At 44.0% G+C, this 21,015-nt stretch overlaps 1 protein-coding gene across 5 annotated transcripts in view; it reads left to right on the top strand.

The window, feature by feature from the left end:
• CCDC186 (coiled-coil domain containing 186) overlaps positions 1-16,533 on the top strand; it is a 135,348-nt gene extending 118,815 nt beyond the window's left edge. For all 5 annotated transcript variants that reach the window (XM_068258013.1, XM_068258010.1, XM_068258009.1 and 2 more), the window contains exons 14-16: positions 314-524; positions 12,954-13,173; positions 15,671-16,533. In XM_068258013.1, coding sequence (XP_068114114.1) covers positions 314-524; positions 12,954-13,173; positions 15,671-15,745 — 506 coding nt within the window. In that variant the 3' untranslated portion in view covers positions 15,746-16,533. The remainder of the gene's footprint in view (positions 1-313; positions 525-12,953; positions 13,174-15,670) is intronic.
• The last annotated feature ends 4,482 nt before the right edge of the window (positions 16,534-21,015 follow it).

Below are 21,015 nucleotides of genomic sequence, written 5' to 3'. Positions count from 1 at the left end.
TATCAGGAGAGGGGAGGTAGATAGTGGAAGGAGCAGAGTCCTCCAGCAGCGCAAAGTGTATCAGGAGAGGAGAGGTAGATAGAGGAAGGAGCAGAGTCCTCCAGCAGCGCAGAGTGTATCAGGAGAGGGGAGGTAGATAGTGGAAGGGGCAGAGTCCTCCAGCAGATAGTGGAATGAGTTCTCCAGTAAAGGATTGTGTTTATGGAATTATTTTGACCATATAGTTTGCGTATGATCTGTACTCTTCTTCTTAGACATGCTCTGTGTCAGCTGTGTGACGATTCCTACATTGATCGCTCTATTCTCTGCGCAGGTTCCCTCAATGCCCGCAGCAGCAATGACGACCGCTCTCCGGAGAACACTGGGACCACCATGGTTGTTGACAACTTTCCAGAAGTGGACAAGGCCGTGCTAATCGATCGCATCATCCGATTGCAGAAGGCACACGCCCGCAAAAACGAAAAAATAGAATTCATGGAGGACCACATTAAGCAACTGGTGGAGGAAATTAGGAAAAAAACGAAGTACGTATGACGCTGATCAGCCACAATGATCACAGCGGGCGTGTTTTCTGTGCTGCTAACACCTCTCTGCCGCTTGTGCCGCCACTAATCCACAGCGCTGTCTGATCTCGCTAATCACATGACCTCTGCTGAGCCCCGAGCCCCGCTGTGGTGGCCAATGACTATGACTCTTCCTCCAATGATCTCCTAATAATCTATAGCAATCATTCTGTTATTATCATCCCCCAGCGGGGCCTTTGGCTCTTTCTCCACCAGTTGTTTCTGGGTCTTCTCATTCTCTGTTCCACCTCATTGTCTTCTGTTCCTGAGAATAATAATGTACCGTCTCTTATCTGCTTTCCAATCAGGGGATGAAATAATTACAAATCTAAGTTCAGACTCCATTTGGGAAAAAAGTTGGAGCTTCTGCAATATATAAAAGGAAAATGTCTTCTGCACCTGTTCAGATATGGTTATCTCTCCCCCAGCGTCCTATACAGTCCTGTACAGTAGCTGCTTGTTTACTCCCCCCCCCCCCCCACCCCCTACAATAATGTCTTCAGAAAAGCATTGGGCTTCAGTGTGTAGCAAACTATGACCAATCTGAGGATACGGGGTACTACCTGCAATCATCTGTCGTGTTTCTCAACTGTCCCATTTCTGTCGTCCTAAAAATGCCCATTCCAATTTAGGCTGTAGCCAGCTATGATTTTATAATCTGTGAAATTATTCCATATATGCTTTCCTGCAACCATTTCCAACAATTCCCAGTAAAGTGAGAACATCTACCTGCCTGTTAATACTCTCATTGGACTGTTTAAAGCGACTTTTTTTAAATTGCTAAATTAATATTGACTTAAATGAGGTTCATAAACTGTGCACACAATTGGCCTCAATTCTGGTAGCTATGTGAGGTAAATATTTTTTTTTTTGTAGGTAAAATACCTCATGAGGTATTTTCCTCCTTTTTTTTTTTTTTTTTTTTTTCTTTTTTTTCTTAGCAATTCTGAAAGATTTTTCTCCATTTCCGAACATGAGGTAAAACCTGCGGTAAATGCATAAAGTGAGGTAAAACATGAGGTATTTCAGCAGTTAGCATGCAGTACAGAAATAATAGTAGTCTTTAATTGTCTTCCATAAGTTAGGATAGTCTTTGGAAGATTTTTTTTTTATTTGAGGGGGAAGGTGTATTTGACTATGTAGCAGCCTATAAAAAAAAGTATATTTATAGGCATCCCCTATAAAAAAAAAAATCCAGTAAATATTTGGAGTTTTATTTCTACTATTCTTTTCTATTACACAGCCTGAATAGGAACGACACTAAAACAGCAATAGGAACTCCACTAAAAACTGCAAAATGCATACAAATTGACTTTAAGTACAGGCAGGTCTTAAACTGATCGGTAAATTATGTGCTAACATACCCCCTAGTTTCCATGAGAATAGCTATTATTACCTCATAATTTACGTCATGAGGTAAAACATGACTAAAACCTACCAACAATACCAGTTGCCTGGCTGTCCTGCTGATATTAGTGGCTGCAGTAGTGTCTGAATAACACACCTGAAACAAGCATGCAGCTAATCCAGTCTGACTTCAGTCAGAAACACCTGATCTGCATACTTGTTCAGGGTCTAAGGCTAAAAGTATTAGAGGCAGAGGATCAGCAGGACATGTACATGTTAAAAGGGAGCCTGGAGATAGCTGTTAGTACAATAAAATTACTGATATTCTGCTACTTAAAGTGATCCTCCGGTCTAAAAATCTACTCAGCAGAACTGAAAAGGCTTGGTGTTTCTTTAACAGTTTCACAGCATCAGAACTTTGTTTTTCTTACCAAAGCATCATTTTTTAGCTGCATTTTTAGCTAAGCTCCACCCATCAAAGAAAAAAGCCCGGGCTTTTTTTCCCTGATGCTGTGCAGAGCATGATGGGATTTCCTATGTTGTTCACGTTGCCTAGCAACTCGTAGAGGTGCTCAGGACACAGGACAGTTGGAACTGTGTCTCATGCTCCCTGTCACCTCCTTTCAACCAAAAGGATGGCTGCCATCATGAAATCAAACATTTGCCTGTTCTTTTAAAATGGTGGGTAAGAGATTCTATTACCTATCTATTTTAATTAACATAACTAATGTAACTTAATGACAGTATGTTTGTTTAGGCTGGAGTTCCTCTTTAATCACGATAGTAACATTTTGTCAATCTTTACTGATATTTTGCCCTGACCTATTCTAACCTTACTCTTATACAGAACCCTCCCTCTACCGATGCCTAATCCTAAACCCCCGCCTTCTAACCATTCCACGCAATATTTTCTCCACCCTAGGTAGTATTGGTAAAGTTAACCTGTAACTTTAAATGAACAGAATAAAAAAAAATAGAAACTTACCTCGGGAGAGGGAAGCCTCTGGATCCTGATAAAGTTTACCTGTCCTCCTGTGTCGACTCATTCCAGGGCTGGGAACCCCTATCAGTATTCTGCCTTCGCAGGCACAGTAGCAGCTTTCCGCTCTGGTGGAGATGGCTTAGATCGGGCTCAGCTATTTCCACCACAGCCCGAGCTGAAGGCTGCTACTGCGCGCAGTGCCAGCAAACCCTTGTCTGGGGGGTGCCACTGCTGGAACAGGGCTGAAGGGGAGGACGAGGAAAGCCTCTTTAGGAACAAGAGGCTTCTCCCTCCCGAGGGAAGTACCCCCTTCAAAATTGTAGCTGTATTTAGCGGCCAAAATTGGTAAATAGTGTTTATAAATAGCGTCTATAAGTGGCTAAACCGGTAAAGAGCATTTATAAGTGGCTAAACCGGTAAATAGCGGCTATAAACCTCACCCAAAATTACTGTTTATAGCCGCTGATCACGGTTTTTAACATTACCACCTGTGGCGGTGACCTTTTCACCTGCCTCGCAGCAGAACAGCCAGACAATTTGCATTTGCAGGAAAATAAATGTCATTCACCGTATCATTCTCACTTTAGGCGTCCCTTAAAGGCATACATACTGTGCAATTGCTTCTCCAGCACCGGCATAGCAGGAGCTGAAAAATGGCTCATCCTTTCAACTGGAAAATTGATAGTTCTTCCACATATTGCAATACGTGATTGCTGGGAGGTCACTGTCTGTCGTCTCTGGTGTCCCATCCAATCCTCTCTCTCTCGGCATACATTCAAAATGGCAAATTTTGCAGCAGTCGGTTCAGCCTGCTCCTGCTGAAACCTCTGGCTGCGTTAAATACTATTCCCCTCTTTAAGTTATAGCAACTGGGGGGGGTCGTAATTCAGGCATCGGCCATTGCTGGTGGCCAAATTAACTTTTGCTTTTCTAATTTGTGCTCCATCTTAAAGAGGAACTTCAGCCTAAACAAACATACTGTCATTAAGTTACATTAGTTATGTTAATTAAAATAGATAGGTAATATAATCTCTTACCCACCCGGTTTTAAAAGAACAGGCAAATGTTTGTGATTTCATGGGGGCAGCCATCTTTTCAACTGTCCTGTGTCCTGATCACCCCTCCCAGTTGCTAGGCAATGAGAACAACAACATCAGAAATACCATCATGCTTTGCACAGCATCAGGGAGAAAATGCCCGGGCAGTTTTCTTTGATGGGGAGGAGCTTAGCTTCTGTGCAGCTAAAAATGAGGCTTGAGTAAGAAAAACAAAATTCTGATGCTGTGAAACTGTTCAAGAAACACCGCGCCTTTTCAGTGCTGCTTAGTAGATTTTTAGTCTGGAGGTTCACTTTCAGCTGGTGCCCAAATTACTCACTGAGCGCTGCTAGAGCTGTAAACCGCATAACGGCCTATGGCTGCGCTGAAATGACTTTGGAGCTGGAAAAAAGAGATGCTGCAGTATTTTTTTGTTTTTATTTTACCGTTCTATCCAGGTAAGCTATTTGCCTCACCTTATTGTACACTGTGCTACTGGCTAAGAGGCCCTTTATAAATCCGGTGTCCTAATAGGAAGTCTGTCCACAAGAGATAAGAGGTGTATATAGTGTATACAGAGGGAGACCCTGCTATATTCTCAGTCATTGTACATTATTATTGTTACCATTTACATTACGTGTCTTTCCTTTGCATGTATATTATTCCATATTTTCATGACATGAATGTGTTATGTATATATGTGAGCTGTTACTCCCTCTAGTGGCCATCTACAGGATGTGTTTTCAGAATCCCAGCTAAAAAACACATGAAAATGCAGCCCAATAATTCCTAATAGATCCCTATTACTGCACTGAAGCCTAACTCCAGGAGAATACATATGTTAGTATCTGGCATTGTGGTGGCTGTGGGGAGAATCATTTTCATGTATGGCTCTGACTGATGTCTGTGCTTCCTGTCAGGACAGAGAGTGGGGGAAATTCTCCCAGATGGGAACACCGACAACTGCAAAAACCAAGAGAGGCTTCAACTGTTTAAAGGGAACCTAAACTGAGAAGATATGTATTTTTTTCTTTTAAACAAATACCAGTTCCCTGACTCTCCTGCTGATCCTGTGTGTCTAATACTTTTAGCCACAGCCCCTGAACTAGCATGCAGATCAGGTGCGTTGACTGAAGTCAGATTGGATTAGCTGCATGCTTGTTTCAGGTGTGTGATTCAGCCACTACTGCATCCAACGAGATCAGCAGGACTGCCAGGTAACTTGTATTGTTTAAAAGGAAACATCCATATCCCTCTCAGTTTAGGTTACCTTTAAAAACAATAAAATACAAATTTTCCCTGGAGTTGGGTTTTGGGAGTGAGCAGCAGTTTTTAAATTTTTTTTGTTTCATTACGTTTAAAACTTAAAAAAAATATAGATTTTTAAAAAAACTTTTTGTTGTTTATTATTATTTATTGTATTTATATATAGCGCCAACATATTATGCATTGCTGGGAAATGGTTGCTTGCTGCGAACAGTTCGCAGCAAACAACGGTGAACGTTACCAAAGTTTGCATTCGCACACATGGTAAAGTATAAAGTATGGGATGAATGTGAACATCATGTACAGTGTTCTCCCCAGAATTTTTTTCCAGCCGGGTAGCTTAAAGAAGTAGCCATGTGGGTGCAACCAAAGGAATGCAGAGCTGGCACAACTCTGCTTACAGCATAGGAGGACGATAAGGAGGCAAGCCGATGACAGCCGGCTGCTCCCCAAAATTAGCCGGGTGGAGCACCCAGCTAAAAGAGCCTGGGGAGACCACTGATGTAACATTCGCCATCACTACTAGGAAACGATTAAATATTATAAAAGGATGTTTCATTTCTCTGGAGCACCACCTACTGGCAAGTTTTGTATCTAGATCAAATCTTTGTTTTTACTCTACTTTATGGTAAAAAAAAGTAGAGCTGGCCATACATCACTCAATTTATGGCCAAATCAACCATCAGGTAGATGCCTCTGACCAGAGAGGGATCTATTGCCTGCCCACACTCTGCTCAGCAATTTCCAGTAATTGTCCTAGCATCTTCCCCTGCTTAGCGTCCCCGCCACCCCTTCGTTCCCGTGTGCAGGGTTAAAGAGACACTGAAGCCTCCAAAAAAACTACATTTTTGCTGCAGAATATTGTTTAGCATGAATGCAATACCTGAAACGCCGCATCCCCGCAGCTGAACTCGCAATTCAAACCCACAAAATCCCCAGGGAGAGATTTGGGCAACGCTTTCTTGTAGAGGCAGAGCTGCTTTGGGCTGTAGCTCTGCCTCTACTCCCGTCAATCTGTGCTGATCGCTGCCTCTCCTTGCCCCTCTTGGTCTTCTTTCACTGAGAGGGGCGAGGAGAGGCAGCGATCAGCGCAGATTGACACACATGGAGGCAGAGCTACAGCCCAAAGCTCTGCCTCCCCCCGGGCAGCAAAATCCACGACTTTAAAAAGTTGTGGATTTTTGCCTCGGGATTTCAGGGGCTTTAATTGTGAGTTCAGCTGTGGGGATGTGGCGTTTTTAGGAAGGGTATTCATGCTAAACAATACTCTGCTAAAAACTGAGTTTTGTGGAGGCTTCAGTGTCTCTTTAAAGGCTCCTCTTTCTGCCAGTGTGACTCCTGGCGTTACCTTGAGCGTCTGTGCCGTCATATTCGGCACATGGAGTGTGCCAGTGACACGTGGAATAGTTGCATGTCACCAGAGAAGGCTAGGAGTAGCGTTGGCCGATAGCTTTTAACACTGCTCACACTGCATGCTGGCACGAAGGGGGGGGGGGGGGGGGGGGCACTGGATGGCTTTAAAGCAGATCCGAGATGAAAAACTAACTATAGCAAGTGACTTGTCTATCTTATCTGCAGCTAGATTTACTGTGTAAACAATCTAAACTTTAAATGGTTTCAACAGTATGGAATTATTTCTTCCTGTGATCAAATGAGAGCAGCCATATTCTGCTTGTCATCATTACACAGCCAAGCTGCTCTGCATCTCCGCCCCTCAGCCTGTGAAAAATTCACTCCCCTCTTCTCTCTCCTCCCCCTTGCCTCTTGTGCATGCTTCAGCAAAAGCCTCCTCCTCCCCAGGCTCCCATAAGGACTTGCAGTATGGGAGTCAGAATGCCTTGGTGCTGGAGGAGCTAGGGGCGCGGATACATTAATTTACATGCAATTAGGTAATAAATAAAATTTATAAAAGCATTTGGGGGGAAGAATGTTCAATAAACTATATGTAAGTGGCAGAAAAATGAAGGCCGCAAAAGTTTGTCTCGGATCCACTTTAAATGATCAGAGAAAAAAAAGCTCATGGTTTATTCAAATCTGTGCTTGGATTTCAACTTTAATCGTACTAAAAGATGTAACTTTGCCATTCTGCTTTTTAAAGAGGAACACCGCACACTTCTACAGTAATGTAAAGGTGGCCGTACATCCGGCAATTTTTGTGGCCGATCTACCATCCGATTTGATAATTATGGAATTGGATGAAAATCGGTGCAGCAACAAGCATGCCTGAATGGCGATTTGACCAATTTAGGGATTAAAATCTGTTGACTGTATTGATTGCGTAAACTTGAAAATCTTGGGCTGTCCTGGTGGATTGGGTGCGCGGTGGAAACTGAGTACAATATTGGGATGAGTGAACAAATGCAGCGGAACTGTTGCTGTCCTACCCAAATGTTAATGTGCCCCCGGGGCCTGTGCATTAGGATCTCTCACCTGTTTGGCTGCCACAAGTCCAGCTGCTTCTTTTTCCTCATTCGTGTCCCATGCAGCTGCCACACTCGCACATCTGTGACATCACACACCCATACCACAGACTAGATGCGGAAGCCATGTGGTACCTGAATGAGAAGCAAGAGCAGCTGGACTCGGAGTGGCCAGACAGGTGAGAGATTTTTATGCACAAAACTGGAGGGCACATTAACATTTGGGGGACAGCGATGGAAGCTGTCATGATGCTGATCTCCGAATCGCCCTGCGGTGTATGGGCAGCCAACAGATCTCTCTCTGATCTAATCTGATCAGAGAGAGATCTGTTGGCTGCCCATACACCGCAGAGATCTGTCTCTTGATTTATCTGCACATACATCGCTAGAGAAAACAGACAGATACAATATCTATATTGTTCCTCTTTAACATGCTTGAGTGATGTTGTATCTCCTTGGAACCAATCAGATTCAGGACAGTTTTGCATCTGGCCATAGTGTTTCGGTGGGATGCTCCTCCCCCATCGCATCTCACTGCAATACCTAAAACTACATTCATAGGGCCCTGTGGAAGAGCGCACCATCAGGGTCCTATGCATAGCGCTGCCCCTAGCCCAGTGACGTATTCCCTACTGGACAGGAAGTCAGTCACTGGGATTCCCCATGGTATTTGCGTCATTTCGCACATGTGAGCCACACCGCCACCAACAAATGTAAAATTTGTGTCTCCCATTGACTTTGCCATTGCCGCAGAAGTCCAACGGTAATGCTCTGATGACTTTATGGTGGGTCGGCAGCCAATACGGAACATCTGGCACAATGCTAGGCAACGGGGGGAGTGTACTGGGCTCCATAGTCTTGCTGTTGTGTTACCCTGTGTACATAATGGGTAACGCAACAGCAATTGCTTGCTCTGGATAGGTTTATCTTGCATCTAACCTCTGCCTTCTCCACAACCTTAAAGGACTACTATTGCAAAAAAAGTAGGCAGTTACAATCTGACAGAATCAACAGCTTTTGGGCCAGTCCATCTCCTCATGGGGGATTCTCAGGAATTTCTTTGTTTTCAACAGTATTTCCTGAACAGCAGTTGCAAAGTCTGACAAAATAGTGTGCAAGTGAGTAGGGGGGCTGGTATCGTAACATTTTGGCAGTTAAAATTCAGGAAATGCTGTTGAAAACGGAGAAAACCCTGAGAATCCCCCATGAGAAGATGGACTGGCCCAAAACCTCTCGGTTCTGTCAGATTTTAACGGCCTATTTTTTTTTCACGATAGCGGTCTTTCAATGAATAACCGGTTCCGGTGATGGGTGTCAACTGATCATTTCCTAATCTATGAGCACATTATACTCCATCATTCTAAGATGTAAATAAAGGGGATGGCCATAACGGATAATCATGCCATTCTGTCTGCCCAGTAATATAGAAGCGCATGGATTCTTATGCAGGGCTGCAAAGTCTAAATCGATCCGTTACATAAAGGGGCATTTGGACCAACAAAGAGATGATTTGCATATACAGCAGTGATGCATTGTGGGACACCTCGGAGCTCAGATCCAACCTGAATAATGGCAAAAACCTTCTGTTCTAAAACTTCTGTTTTGTATTGCATTTTAGACAGAGGGCTTTTTGGTCCCTTTTAGACACACTCCTAGGAGTTCTGGTTCACCATGAGCTTGCTGGGTAATCTGTAACTCTGGGTGCTTCAAGTCCTACTCCATAGAGCCACATTAATCCGTGTCATGCAATGATGAGGATCAACCAATCTGAAACAGTCTGTAAGCATGTTGCATTATTGTGGCTCTGTACAATTAACTAGCTGACACATCACTGCATTCCTGAGATTCTGGAGGTGTGGATTAAGAAGGCAAATTTCAGTTTTGCATCCAGGTCATGGATTGGAGGCATGCTGGTGAAGAGCTGTAAGTTGTTGATCTGGCAGAGGATGCGCATCAATCGGCAGCTGCATGGGATTGTAAGGCATTGGGCCACGCAAACCTAGTAGGAGAACAGTGTGGTTGATTCTGCTGGAATGTGACTGCCAGAGTACTGCAATGTGGTGATTGCTACTCAGTGAGGAATAATCAAACCTTTGCTTAAAGGAGTTATGTAGGGGGGGGGGGGGGGGGGGGGCTGAGGATAAAAACAGCCACTTACCTGGGGCTTCTATCTGCCCCATGTAGCAGTAATGTCCCACGCCGTCCTCCTCCTTTCTGCCGCTCCCCACCGCCGGCACCGGGCAATTATTCTTCATCAGAAGCTTACTGCGCAGCCGCATTTGGATGGCATGCCGCGCTAGGCCGAGGCTGGCGGCGGGGAGCGGCAGATCGGAGGAGGACGACGTGGGACATAACTGCTACAGGGGGCTGATAGAAGCCCCAGGTAAGTGGCAGCCCCCCCCCCCCCCCCCCCCCACAGAACCCTTTTAATCAGTGGTTCTTCACCTTTTCAGCACATGTACCCCTTTGTGGGTCATCCCCAAACAATTGTACCTTCTGCTGAAGAAAGCAGCGCGCTGTAGTGGAAAAGTGGGCGTGGCCATGGTATGATGTGGGTGGAGCCAAATACTAGCAAAATACAGGTAGTCCAGGGTTTACAAATGAGATGGGGACTGTGTCCATTCTTAATCTGAGTCTGTTCTCTCTTGTCACCCTCGGTTTTCCCTATGCCTCTTTTGTCCCCTTCTGTGTCACCTCAGTTTTTTCCTCTTTTGTCCACCTCTTTGTCACTTCTGTTCCCCCTGTGCCTCTTTTCTCCCCCTCCGGTCCCCTGGTTAGGCAGATCAAACAGTCTTGTCAGAAATTGTGAGTAGACTGCAGGAGAGTTCTGCCAGGTAGCTCTCCATACAGTACCCTCTGCAAAAGTGAATCCATAATCAATGCAAATTTGCTGAACTACAAATTGTAAAATAAGAGGCTGAACAAGAGCTTTAAACTTAGTACACCTTTTGAAAATTGTGGCCTCAATCATTCTGGATAGTTCTAAGCACACTGAGCAGAATGGTGATGAAACTATGCTGAGATGCAGTGCTGGCCACAAAGAGTTAATCTCTCAGCAGCAGTGGGAGGGATAAGGTGATAGCTCCGTGCTGGACAGTGGCAGAGAGCTGGACAGAGATGTCAGTGAGATAATGATTCCAGCTTGCATGGACATTTTAAATGTAAATTGTATGCAGCATAAAAATAGTGCAAGTAATGGAATAAGTGCCCAATGCACCTCTAGTAATCTGGGAAGGTTTGCATGTCGTGACGGGGACAGAAGAAGCATGGTGATTGGCTGTATTGCGCTTGTACTGTACACTGAAGAGGAGTGAAGAGGACCTGTCGGATGGTGGAAATGTATAATGCTCTGCTGCTGCACTGCGACAGCGATGATCGTGAGGTTTATTGTTACTCCCTTTTCTGCAAGTGACTGCTGTCATAATACAGCAGGCATAGTGGCAGCTGCTACACTACGATAGACTAACCATTTTAGAAATATATGGATATCAAATAAGAAAGAATCTTAGAGACGTTAAGCATTTTTATTTTTTGGCGACTGCTTTATAGAGTACATTTAACAACTAAACTTATTGTGCATGTATATAGCACTGACATCATATCCATCATGTTTACAGTACAAAGTCATGTTACCGACTGTCCTCAGAGGAGCTCACAGTCTGATCCCTCCCATTGTCTAATGTCCTTCAACGTTATTTTGTGTATATAGTGCAGACATTTTCTGCAGCACTTTACAAAAAACGTAGTCATGTCACTGTCTGTCCCCACCGTAGACTTGGTCTACAGTACAGTCAAAGTCCAAAATTTAACCAATTAACTCACAGGTGCATTTTTGAAGTGTTGGGGGAAAGTGGATTACTTAGGGGAGACCTTACAACCCGAGGCTTGGGACAAAGGAAATCAAAATCCTTCCCGACTCCCGATGATAATCAGATCAAGTCCCCAGATCAACTCTGCTGGTAATTGCCTTATAATGATAGTCATAGATGTTCTTCAATGCAAGGAAAGCATCCAAGCCTCCTATAAATGCAGATATAGAATTTGCCATAACTACTTACTAACCACTCTAACTTTAAGATCCCCTTCCTAAATAGCTGGCATAACCTTTATTCTTCCTCAGATCGTGTCCCCATTGTCATTTGTAGAAGCCTAGGGACAAAAAGCTCATCTGCCAGGCTTTTAGGGCTCAAACCCACTAGAAGCCTTTTCTAAGTGCTAGTAATTTGAAAAAGCTCTTGCGAATGCATTGCTATGGGGGATTTTTATAAAATCACATCGCTCAAGTGGGATCACACCCATAGCATTACATTAGGTAGAGCTTTTAAAATCGCAAAGTGCTCAGAAAAGCGCTCCTAGTGGGTTTCAGACCTTATACTGCTCTGGCGTATTTATAAATGCTAGTTAGGTCATCCCTTAGTCGTCTTTTTTCCCAAGCTGAATAAGCTCAGTTTGTCCAACCTTTCATGGTAAGTGAGACCTTTCATCCCTCTGGCATTCTCGTGATTTTATTTTCCATTTTTATGCATCCAAGAATATTTGCATTAGCTGCTGCAGCTTGGCATTGAGTATGGTTTAACTTGCTGAATATGGAAGAAACAGCTGCTGACTAGTCTATGCGTGCTGATCCACTGCCTCCAATACCGTAAGAATCACTAAACAAGGACCACTATACAGATCAGGTATTCTGCCTTTGCTGGCTGCATGCTGGTTGCAGCTGTGAGTCAGACATTTCTGAAGCCAAAAGATCAGACTGACAGCTAGTACAGAGGGTTGCCTTTTCTAATAGTGAAAGATAACAGCCTCCTATTTCAGCTTTTCTGTAACCAATCATCTGCAGCTGAAGGTGTAACCAAGCACACATACTGTGTTTCCCCAAAAATAAGACCTGGTCTTAATGCCTACAAAGTGATTTTTCTGAATATTTTTTTGCAACTAGCAATTTTTTCTGCAATACCGTGCAACATAGTTTAAGGAAAATTTGTTAAACGATGTTTCACGACACCCACGGCAGTCGCTCACTTTTTAATGACCACTATGCTGGATTAAATCACAGAATATCGTTCCGAACCTCATTGACTTTCATGGGTTTTGCCACAATGGTGTAATCGGTGGAAACACCATTGAACTTATTTTGGTCCTCTGTGCAATAGGAGAAGCACTGTTGTCCATCTATGATCTCTGTACAGTATGGGTTGCATCATTGTCCTTTTATTTTTGTAGAAAAGGAAGCCTTCTGATTGGTCAGGCTGTACAGGGATGTGATGATCTGCAATTAGTCTCCGTTAAACACCGTCATATCTGTGCTTTAGTAACCCCTCAGGTGTTTCCCTCCTTCCAGAATCATCCAGAGTTACGTGCTAAGGGAGGAGTCTGGGACTCTGTCATCTGAAGCCTCTGACTTCAACAAAGCGCACCTTAGCCGACGTGGCGGCATCATGGCGTCCTTGTACACTTCCCACCCGGCAGACAGCGGCCTGACACTGGACTTATCTCTGGAAATTAACAGGAAGCTCCAGGCTGTCCTAGAAGACACCCTACTGAAGAACATCACACTGAAGGTGAGAGCCACCTAGCTTCACTTCCTGCTGAAGTTATATCACTTCCTGAACAATATGGCTGCCTGCATGCTTAAAGCGCAAGGATATGGAAGCTGCCATATTTTTCCTCTTTTTAACAATGCTTATTGCCTGGCTGTCCTACTGGTCCCCGGCCTCTGATACATTAAGCCATTGACCCAGAATGAGCATGTAGATCAGGTGTATTACTGAAGTGCGACTCCACTTGCCGGATTCTCGTTTCAGCTGACTGAAATGTAATTGAAGCCATAAAAGATCAGCAAGACTGTCTGACAGCCAGAATTGTTTAACAGGCAACAAATACGGCAGTCTTCAGATTTCTGTCACTCTTCCGGGGAATGTACTCTCATTGAAGGACTACATCTCCCAGTATGCACTGCTCCGGCACACAGGAGCTTCAAACTGTGGCACATGAGGGTCTTGCTGTAGAAGGTGGCGAAGCGCATACAGATAAGGGGGGGTTAGGGAGCAGCCCCCAGAAGGTAAGTATTGTTTGTCACACACCTCGCCCCCAGTGCCCCACACGATTTCCAAATCTCTCTCAGGGTGAGGTTACTTTTAAATAATGTGATAATTCAGAGCTGAGTTACCTATGACCTTCCTGAGGCTCTGTGTCCGGCTCCACTTTCTTGTGATGTAAATGGAGTATACACTCACTATCCATTTTACCCCATGTCCTAAAATTATATGGACTCCCTCGGCAATCAGTGGAGATAGTAAAGCAGGGCTCACTATTGACCATATGAGTGCATTTTCTCGCAATGAGAATTTGCTTTGGAACAGCCAGCCAATGACTAGTTCACATCTAATGCAAATTATTGTATGCAGGATTATCAACTGACAGCATTTTTTCACACATAGTTTTTTGCCTCAATTTTTTTATCATTTGCTACTGTGGAAAGCCATGAACGTTTTTCTGCAAACGAACATGTGGAAACACACGCGTGAAAAGAACCCTCCCTAAATCAAATCCATTACTGTGACATGAGGCATGTAGACAAGAGGTGCCAACTAATAATACAATCTTGATTGTACAATCTTACCAAATCTATGTTGTAGTAAAAGGGTTAACCGAGTGGATATCTAGAACTCTTGCACAGCACACAATGAAGAGTCTGTATTCCACATGTAGTTGCTAAAGAAATCCACTGCTCTGTGGGTTTGTTTAGCCAGATCAAAGTGTCTTAAGGTGGCCATACATCAGGCGACTTGGCAGCCAATCGACCATCTGATTCGTTTATTATAATCGAATGAAAATTGGTGCTGCCAATTGCATGCTCAATTGGCAATGCGACCAATTCCGTGCTGAAATTGGTTGCATGAATCGGTCAGGGTTGCATGAATCGGTCAGACCTGCTGCAAGATGTAGGGCCGCCTTGCTTAATCGGTAGGCGGCAGCGAAGGTGATCGATATCGGTAGGAGCGGTGAATCCCCTGAAACTGCCCCCCTAATGGGCAATGTTCCCGCTGCAGTGCACTATACATTACCTGTCGCTGGCTCCAGGTGCACTCCTTGCTCCATACACTCGTCCCATGTGGTTGCTGGAGTAACATGGGCGCGTTTGTGATATCTGGCCGGCAAGGCAGTGTCACAAGGCTGATTCCGGATCGATTTCAGTATGAAATGTATTGGGGATCGGCTTGCGGTGTTCGGGCAGCTGACAGATCTCTCTCTTATCAGATTTGATTAGCGAGAGATTTGTCTCTTGGTCGAATCTGCCCATCATCACTAGATCTGTAGCTGCCTACCCTAATTAGTTCTTAGGAGCAGCTGTGACTGCAGGAGCTCTACAGCAGTGGCTCTCCACATACAGTAAACACTGATATTTAACCTTTTCAGTGCTATGTGCAAAGTGAAACCATGCTCTAAACTTTACTTTTTTAGGTATACCATAAATTGTTTTTTTTTTTGTTTTTTGTTTTTTTGTCGCCATAAAGTTTATCATGCTGTTGAATGGTTTTTTAGATTAGAAAGGAAGTTCTGAGTCATATTTCAAAGTGGTAACATTGTACAATGAAGATGGTATCATTAGCAGGCTCCTTAAACTTTAAGGCTTAAAGGACAACTGAAGTGAGAAGAATATGAAGGCTGCCATATTTATTTATTTTTTAAACAGTACCAGCCCTGCTGGTCTATTTGGCTGCAGTAGTGTCTGAATAACACCAGAAACAAGCATGCAGCTAATCTTGTCAGATTTTACAATAATGTCAGAAACACCTGATCTGCTGCATGCTTGTTCAGGGTCTATGGCTAAAAGTATTAGAGGCAGATGATCCGCAGGACAACCAGGAAATTGGTATTGCTTAAAAGGAAATAAAAATGGCAGCCTCCCATATCCATCTCACTTCAGTTGTCCTTTAACAATGCTTAAAATCTTGTTTTGCAAATCTGAGTTAGTTTCAGTGCGTATAGAAGAGTATCAGACTCCTTTTTATGACCCTACTTTGCAGCAATAAATCATCTGTTTTCTTTCTGTAGGAGAACCTGCAGACTCTGGGCACGGAGATCGAGCGCCTGATTAAACAGAAGCACGATATGGAGCGTAGAATGTAGCTCTGTGCAGGAATCTCTCGTTACTGAGCCTGTGCGGACCTCGGCCTGCCTGTGAAATACTCAGCACTTTCCATGAATCATTGATAACTCCAAACCTGGTCCTGGACAGGGAGCTCAGAGATCCAGGAGCACATCCAGACTGTCCAATTATAAGAACTGTAATATTAAGGAGCGATTGCACTAGATACCGCAACAACCAATGAGGACATTTGAAGGCGACACTCGCTGCTCACTTCTGTTCAGGTTATCCAATCATGTTATGTCATTCTGTGTGTGTTGTCTTCCCCTGAGCCTCCCCCTCCCCTCTGTTAATTTTGGACAGATAAGGGAAACAAACGGTCTGATGCATGTCTAATATGTATTGCTGTCTTTGTCACTATTGAAGGTTGAAAATTGTCTCCAATGGTGACCCAGACAACCATAGATTCTTGTTGAGTTTCTAATCTGACTCTTATGCACTTTATACACCACTTCAATCATTCTAAAAAAAGAAAAGGCTTTGACTGGCGTCCCACTGCAAGGACTAGTGTACACAGACCTTTGACCTTTAGTTTACATTCAGTTTGACACTGGCCCATACCCTGGGTCTGCAAGTGAGCGGGAAGCTGAGGTTCATCTGGGGTCAGCCTGACCGCAAACTAAAATAAACTGATCGGCTGACATTGATGTGAGAAGTTGAAGGTCCATGGATACTAGCCCTAAAGCACAGTTTCAGCATCTCTCCCCCCTGAACCCCCCCCCATTACATTTTTATCATGTTGGGAAATGTTTAGTTGTTTAAAGGAAACCAGAGCTGATACAATATAAAAGTTTTATACATACCTGGGGCTTCCTCCAGCCCCATGCACATGGATCACTCCCACGTCGATGTCCTCAGTCTTCTCAGTCTTCTGTACCAGGTCCCGTAACTTCAGTCAGTCTGCGCAAAAGTCCGCCCTCTACGCATCTCTCGGGTGCACTTCTTTTGCGCAGACTGGCTGAAGTTACGGGAACCGGTACTGAAGAAGGAGAAGGCTGAGGACGCGGCATGGGAGCGATCCGTGTGCATGGGGCTGGAGGAAGCCCCAGGTATGTATAAAACTTTTGTATTTTATCAGCTCTGGTACACTTTAAGTATATTAAATCTATTACAAAAGCCTTTGTAGAGAAGGAAGAGGTAGGACCCCCATCAGGTTTTTATTGCTGCCCCTCATTTTGTCTCCAAGACACCCGGGTTCATATTGAATCTTGGAGGTCACAGGAACAGGAAGTGAGAGTAAATGTCCCCAATGGGGACTCGGACAGCCGTTACAACCTGAAGCAGCTATATAACCCTTATCTCACTCTGTCCAGAATTAACAAATGTTTGGCTGGAACTGAGCTATAATCAGTGTGGCTATGAATCTCTGCTGAACTACAAGCCCCAGAATGCAGCGCCATTGTCACTGTGCCCTCATACTGGCTGTCTGTCCCTCTGAGGAAGCCATTTCTTCTGATTTTAGTTTACCTTGTCTCTTAATAGTATTAAAGTCATTTTTTGTTTGTAAATTTTGAGTTTACGGTGGAAGTATTTCTATTGCGAGTCCTGTGCCTGGCAAGCAATAAAGCCTTGGTTCATATTTTTAAATCCATTTTTAGTACAATTTTTTTATTACTTATTCATAAAAATGGAAATATACAGTACATTGTTTTTGTAATGTAAAGAAAAGGAAATCTCTACTGCACTGATTCATACATTCTTATCTCAGTGGCCTTCAGTAACTTTAAGCCACTCCCAGCAAATCAGATCACTCCCCTTCTTAAGCCTCATCTACACGGTACCATTTTCATTAGATAGATGGGTATATTAGATAGATCTAATAAGAGATTACATCGCGTGTAGACGTCCAAATTGTTTCAGATCAATTTTGCGATAGATTTTGCTTTGATAAGTACCCAAAATCTATTGCAAAATCTAACACAATCCGATTGGACCAGTTGGAAATTATCTAATCCATGTGATAGATCCAATCTGATGGAAAATTGTACCTTGTAGATGAGGCTTGATGCTGGGAACACACGATACGTTTTTCCCGTTTGATTCTGCGCTCAATCGTTTTTTCCACTGGATTCCCTCATCTTCTGCTTGTTTTTCTTATCTTTTTCATTCACTTCTATGAGGAATCGAGCGGTAAAATGATCTAGAGGAATATCGGACGTGTCAGAATTTATCAACCGAACTAATGAAAAAAACGTAACGTGTGTTTCCAGCATGGGTCTTGTGGGCATACAAGTAGGATTGCTCTGTAAGTTGAAGTTAGGGTGCTCATACATTACTGGTTATTGTGGCCCGAGCGACCTTCTAATTTGATAGATTTATCAAATCGGAAGAAAATCAGTGCTGCAACATGGTTGCCCAATTGATATTTCGATTGATTTCTAGGGGGAAACGGTTGGTTGGATAAATTGGGAGTGGCAGAAAATCTCGGGCTTGATCAGTTACACAGCATAATGGGGTTTGATGACGGACTGACACCTCTCCGCCTGTGCGACTCCTGGCCTTCTCCAGTGTCTGCCGTCACCGCTAGCGCGCATGTGTGAGTCATATGGTACTGGAGAGGTGAGCCTTTAAAACAGAGGGGGGGGGGTCACTTTACACTTGGGGGACCCAGCAGACGGCAGCTCCAGGATGAAATCCATTGAAGATCACTGGGCAGTGTTTATGCAGGCAATAGATCCTTCTCTGATCAGGTTCAACCAGAGAGGGATCTATCTTAAACTTTACGCCTTTTTGTTGACTCTCGTAGCTATTTGTGTCTAATAGGCGGCGTGACTTTAGACTGAGTGGAGTGGGCAGCCTTAGGTCACTGAGAAAGAGATGCAAATCTATAAATTGGTGCCACAGGAATTTCCTTTATTTTGCTAAAGGGTTTATGTATTTTTATTTTCATTTTTATGCATAATTAGTTAAAAATAATGTTCTAGTTGGTGCATATAAACATATTGGCCCTATGCTTTTACTTGGTGATTACATTTAGCCATCTTCTTGGGAAACCCATTACGTCCGACCGTTATCTCAGGCCAAAACCCCGGCATCCTGTGCAAGCTGTGGCTGTCGCTTGTGGGTGATGCAGCAAGGCTGTGCTAAGACTAGTGATGGCTGCTTTAGCAACTCAGTGCAGCCAATCAGATTTCAGTTTACAGAAGACACCCATTGAAAGTGAATTTTGATCGGCTATTGTAATCTTGGAGGGTACAGATAAGAAGGGTAGCAAGACTCTCTAACGCTGCTACTGCCTATAGAGCGCCCCCTAGTGGCTGCAGATCTGGTGCTTTGAGGCCCCCAGGAGAAAAGCGCAATATTAATGTTCTGTGTCATTGTGTGTGTTAATTATGTAAGTGTACACTGAGCACCCGCAAAACATTCAGAATCCTTCCCAGTGACCTTAAAGGAGAACTCCAAGATGTGCTGAGGGAAAGTAATCCACCAATTACATCACTTATTACAGTTCAGCCATCATTCCTACACCCCTCTCCATAGCAACACAATGTATTGCTAGCCTGTAACCACACCCTACTCCATAGCAACAGAATGAGTTGCTAGCCTGTAACCACACCCTACTCCATAGCAACAGAATGTGTTGCTAGCCTGTAACCCGCCCCCTAAGATGCCAGTCCACTGCAAGCTGTCCCTAAATGTGCCATAATCCTTGCCTCTGTTATAAAGCTACATTTGTGCATTAGACCCTTACCTTAACCAGCTAACCAGGGTGGGTGAATACAAATACAGTAGTGTATAGAAGCAAAGAGTTGGACAGAATACCTGTGTCATGGGCCAAATGCGCTTGCCATTGTAGTACAGCTTGCTTCTTTGTCCGACAGGCTTGACCATGTAACTCCAATAGGTGACAGGTTACATTTCCCAGCCTCCCTGTGAAGTAGAAAGCATTGGGCCCTAATGTATGAACTGCTGTTAAATTTGCAGTGCGCAGGGAGTGCATTGCTACTTTACCAGTAATAACAGCAGGGCAGTAGCATGCGTTATGCATTTCACAATTGCAAAACGCGGGCTACTCCCCTGAACTTAGTAAAATTACCGTCCACTACCTGCACACCGCAAACTTACCGGAGATTCATGCTTTAGGCTCCGTGTGTCTACACAATAGGTGGGCACTTTAGCCCAGAGGAAGTAGGTAGTGAGCAGTTTGAAGACCTCAGACCTGATGACAATTCACAGGAGGTCTTGAGTAGAGATGGTCAATGAGATTCAAATAATCCAGTGCACATATTTTAAAACTGAGCTAAAATCAGCGATGCAAGTATTGTGCTTTGCATTACTGATCCAAATCTCACTTAAAGCGGACCTGAACTCAGAACTTCCTCTCTGCTTTAAAAGATGAGCAACAGCATAATAACCTTTAAAGAAAAACATTTCTGTTACAACTGATACAAATCCTGCAATAAATCTGCAGTGTATGTACTTCCTGCTTTCGTGGAAGCAGACATAAGGTTAACATCTTGTGTTTACAAATTAGCTGAGGCAGCCAGTGGGCACTGCTGAGAAATCAAATTGCAATTGTGAGTATTCACAGATAAGGAGAACTAGACTAAACTCTAAATACATGCAGGGTGCATTTATCTGTTTTCCTACTGCCCTGTGCAAGAGTTCAGGTCCACTTTAAAGCAGACTTCAGTATAATAACCTTTCTGAGAGTAACATGGAGACTGCCATTGTTGGCTTCCTTCTGCAAATGCTGCTTGCTTTGAAGTCTCTGCTTTCTGTAATATCCGAGTCACAAACAAGTGATCTGCATTCCTCTTTAAGGTCAGTGTGACAGGCAGTGCTGACGCCATTAGATCAGGATGAGAGCCAGGCAAGCAGTGTTTTCAGCAGCAGAGGTCAGCAGTGGCCGCCTCCTTGTACACCTCAGTAGGGGTTTCCTTCAATCCGTCACCTCTGTTCAGTCTGGGGTCAGGAGGTGTGACACTTCTAGAAGCGTGTATTATGTGTGACTGGCTTGCCAGGCTGGGAATCAACGGTGCAGTGTGACAGAAAATGGGTGTGTTGGCGTAGCGCAGGTCTCCGGCATTCACCCCGTGCTGAGCCATCACTGCGGCAGCTAATAACCCACTTTGACTTGAGAGCAGAGTGTGCTAAATTTAAAAGGGATCAGACATTATGAAGCCAATTTGATCAGCCAGTGCTGTGCCGAGGGCATTGATAGACTTCCTGCCCACTCTTTGCCATTATTCTCTTGCTGGTGCTGAACATTTTACCCTGTGTCTCAGCTCGCTCTGTGCTCTCCAGCCAT

Source organism: Hyperolius riggenbachi, chromosome 10 (assembly GCF_040937935.1).
Source record: "Hyperolius riggenbachi isolate aHypRig1 chromosome 10, aHypRig1.pri, whole genome shotgun sequence".
NCBI lineage: Eukaryota > Metazoa > Chordata > Amphibia > Anura > Hyperoliidae > Hyperolius > Hyperolius riggenbachi.
This window is presented reverse-complemented; position numbering and strand designations above follow the sequence as displayed.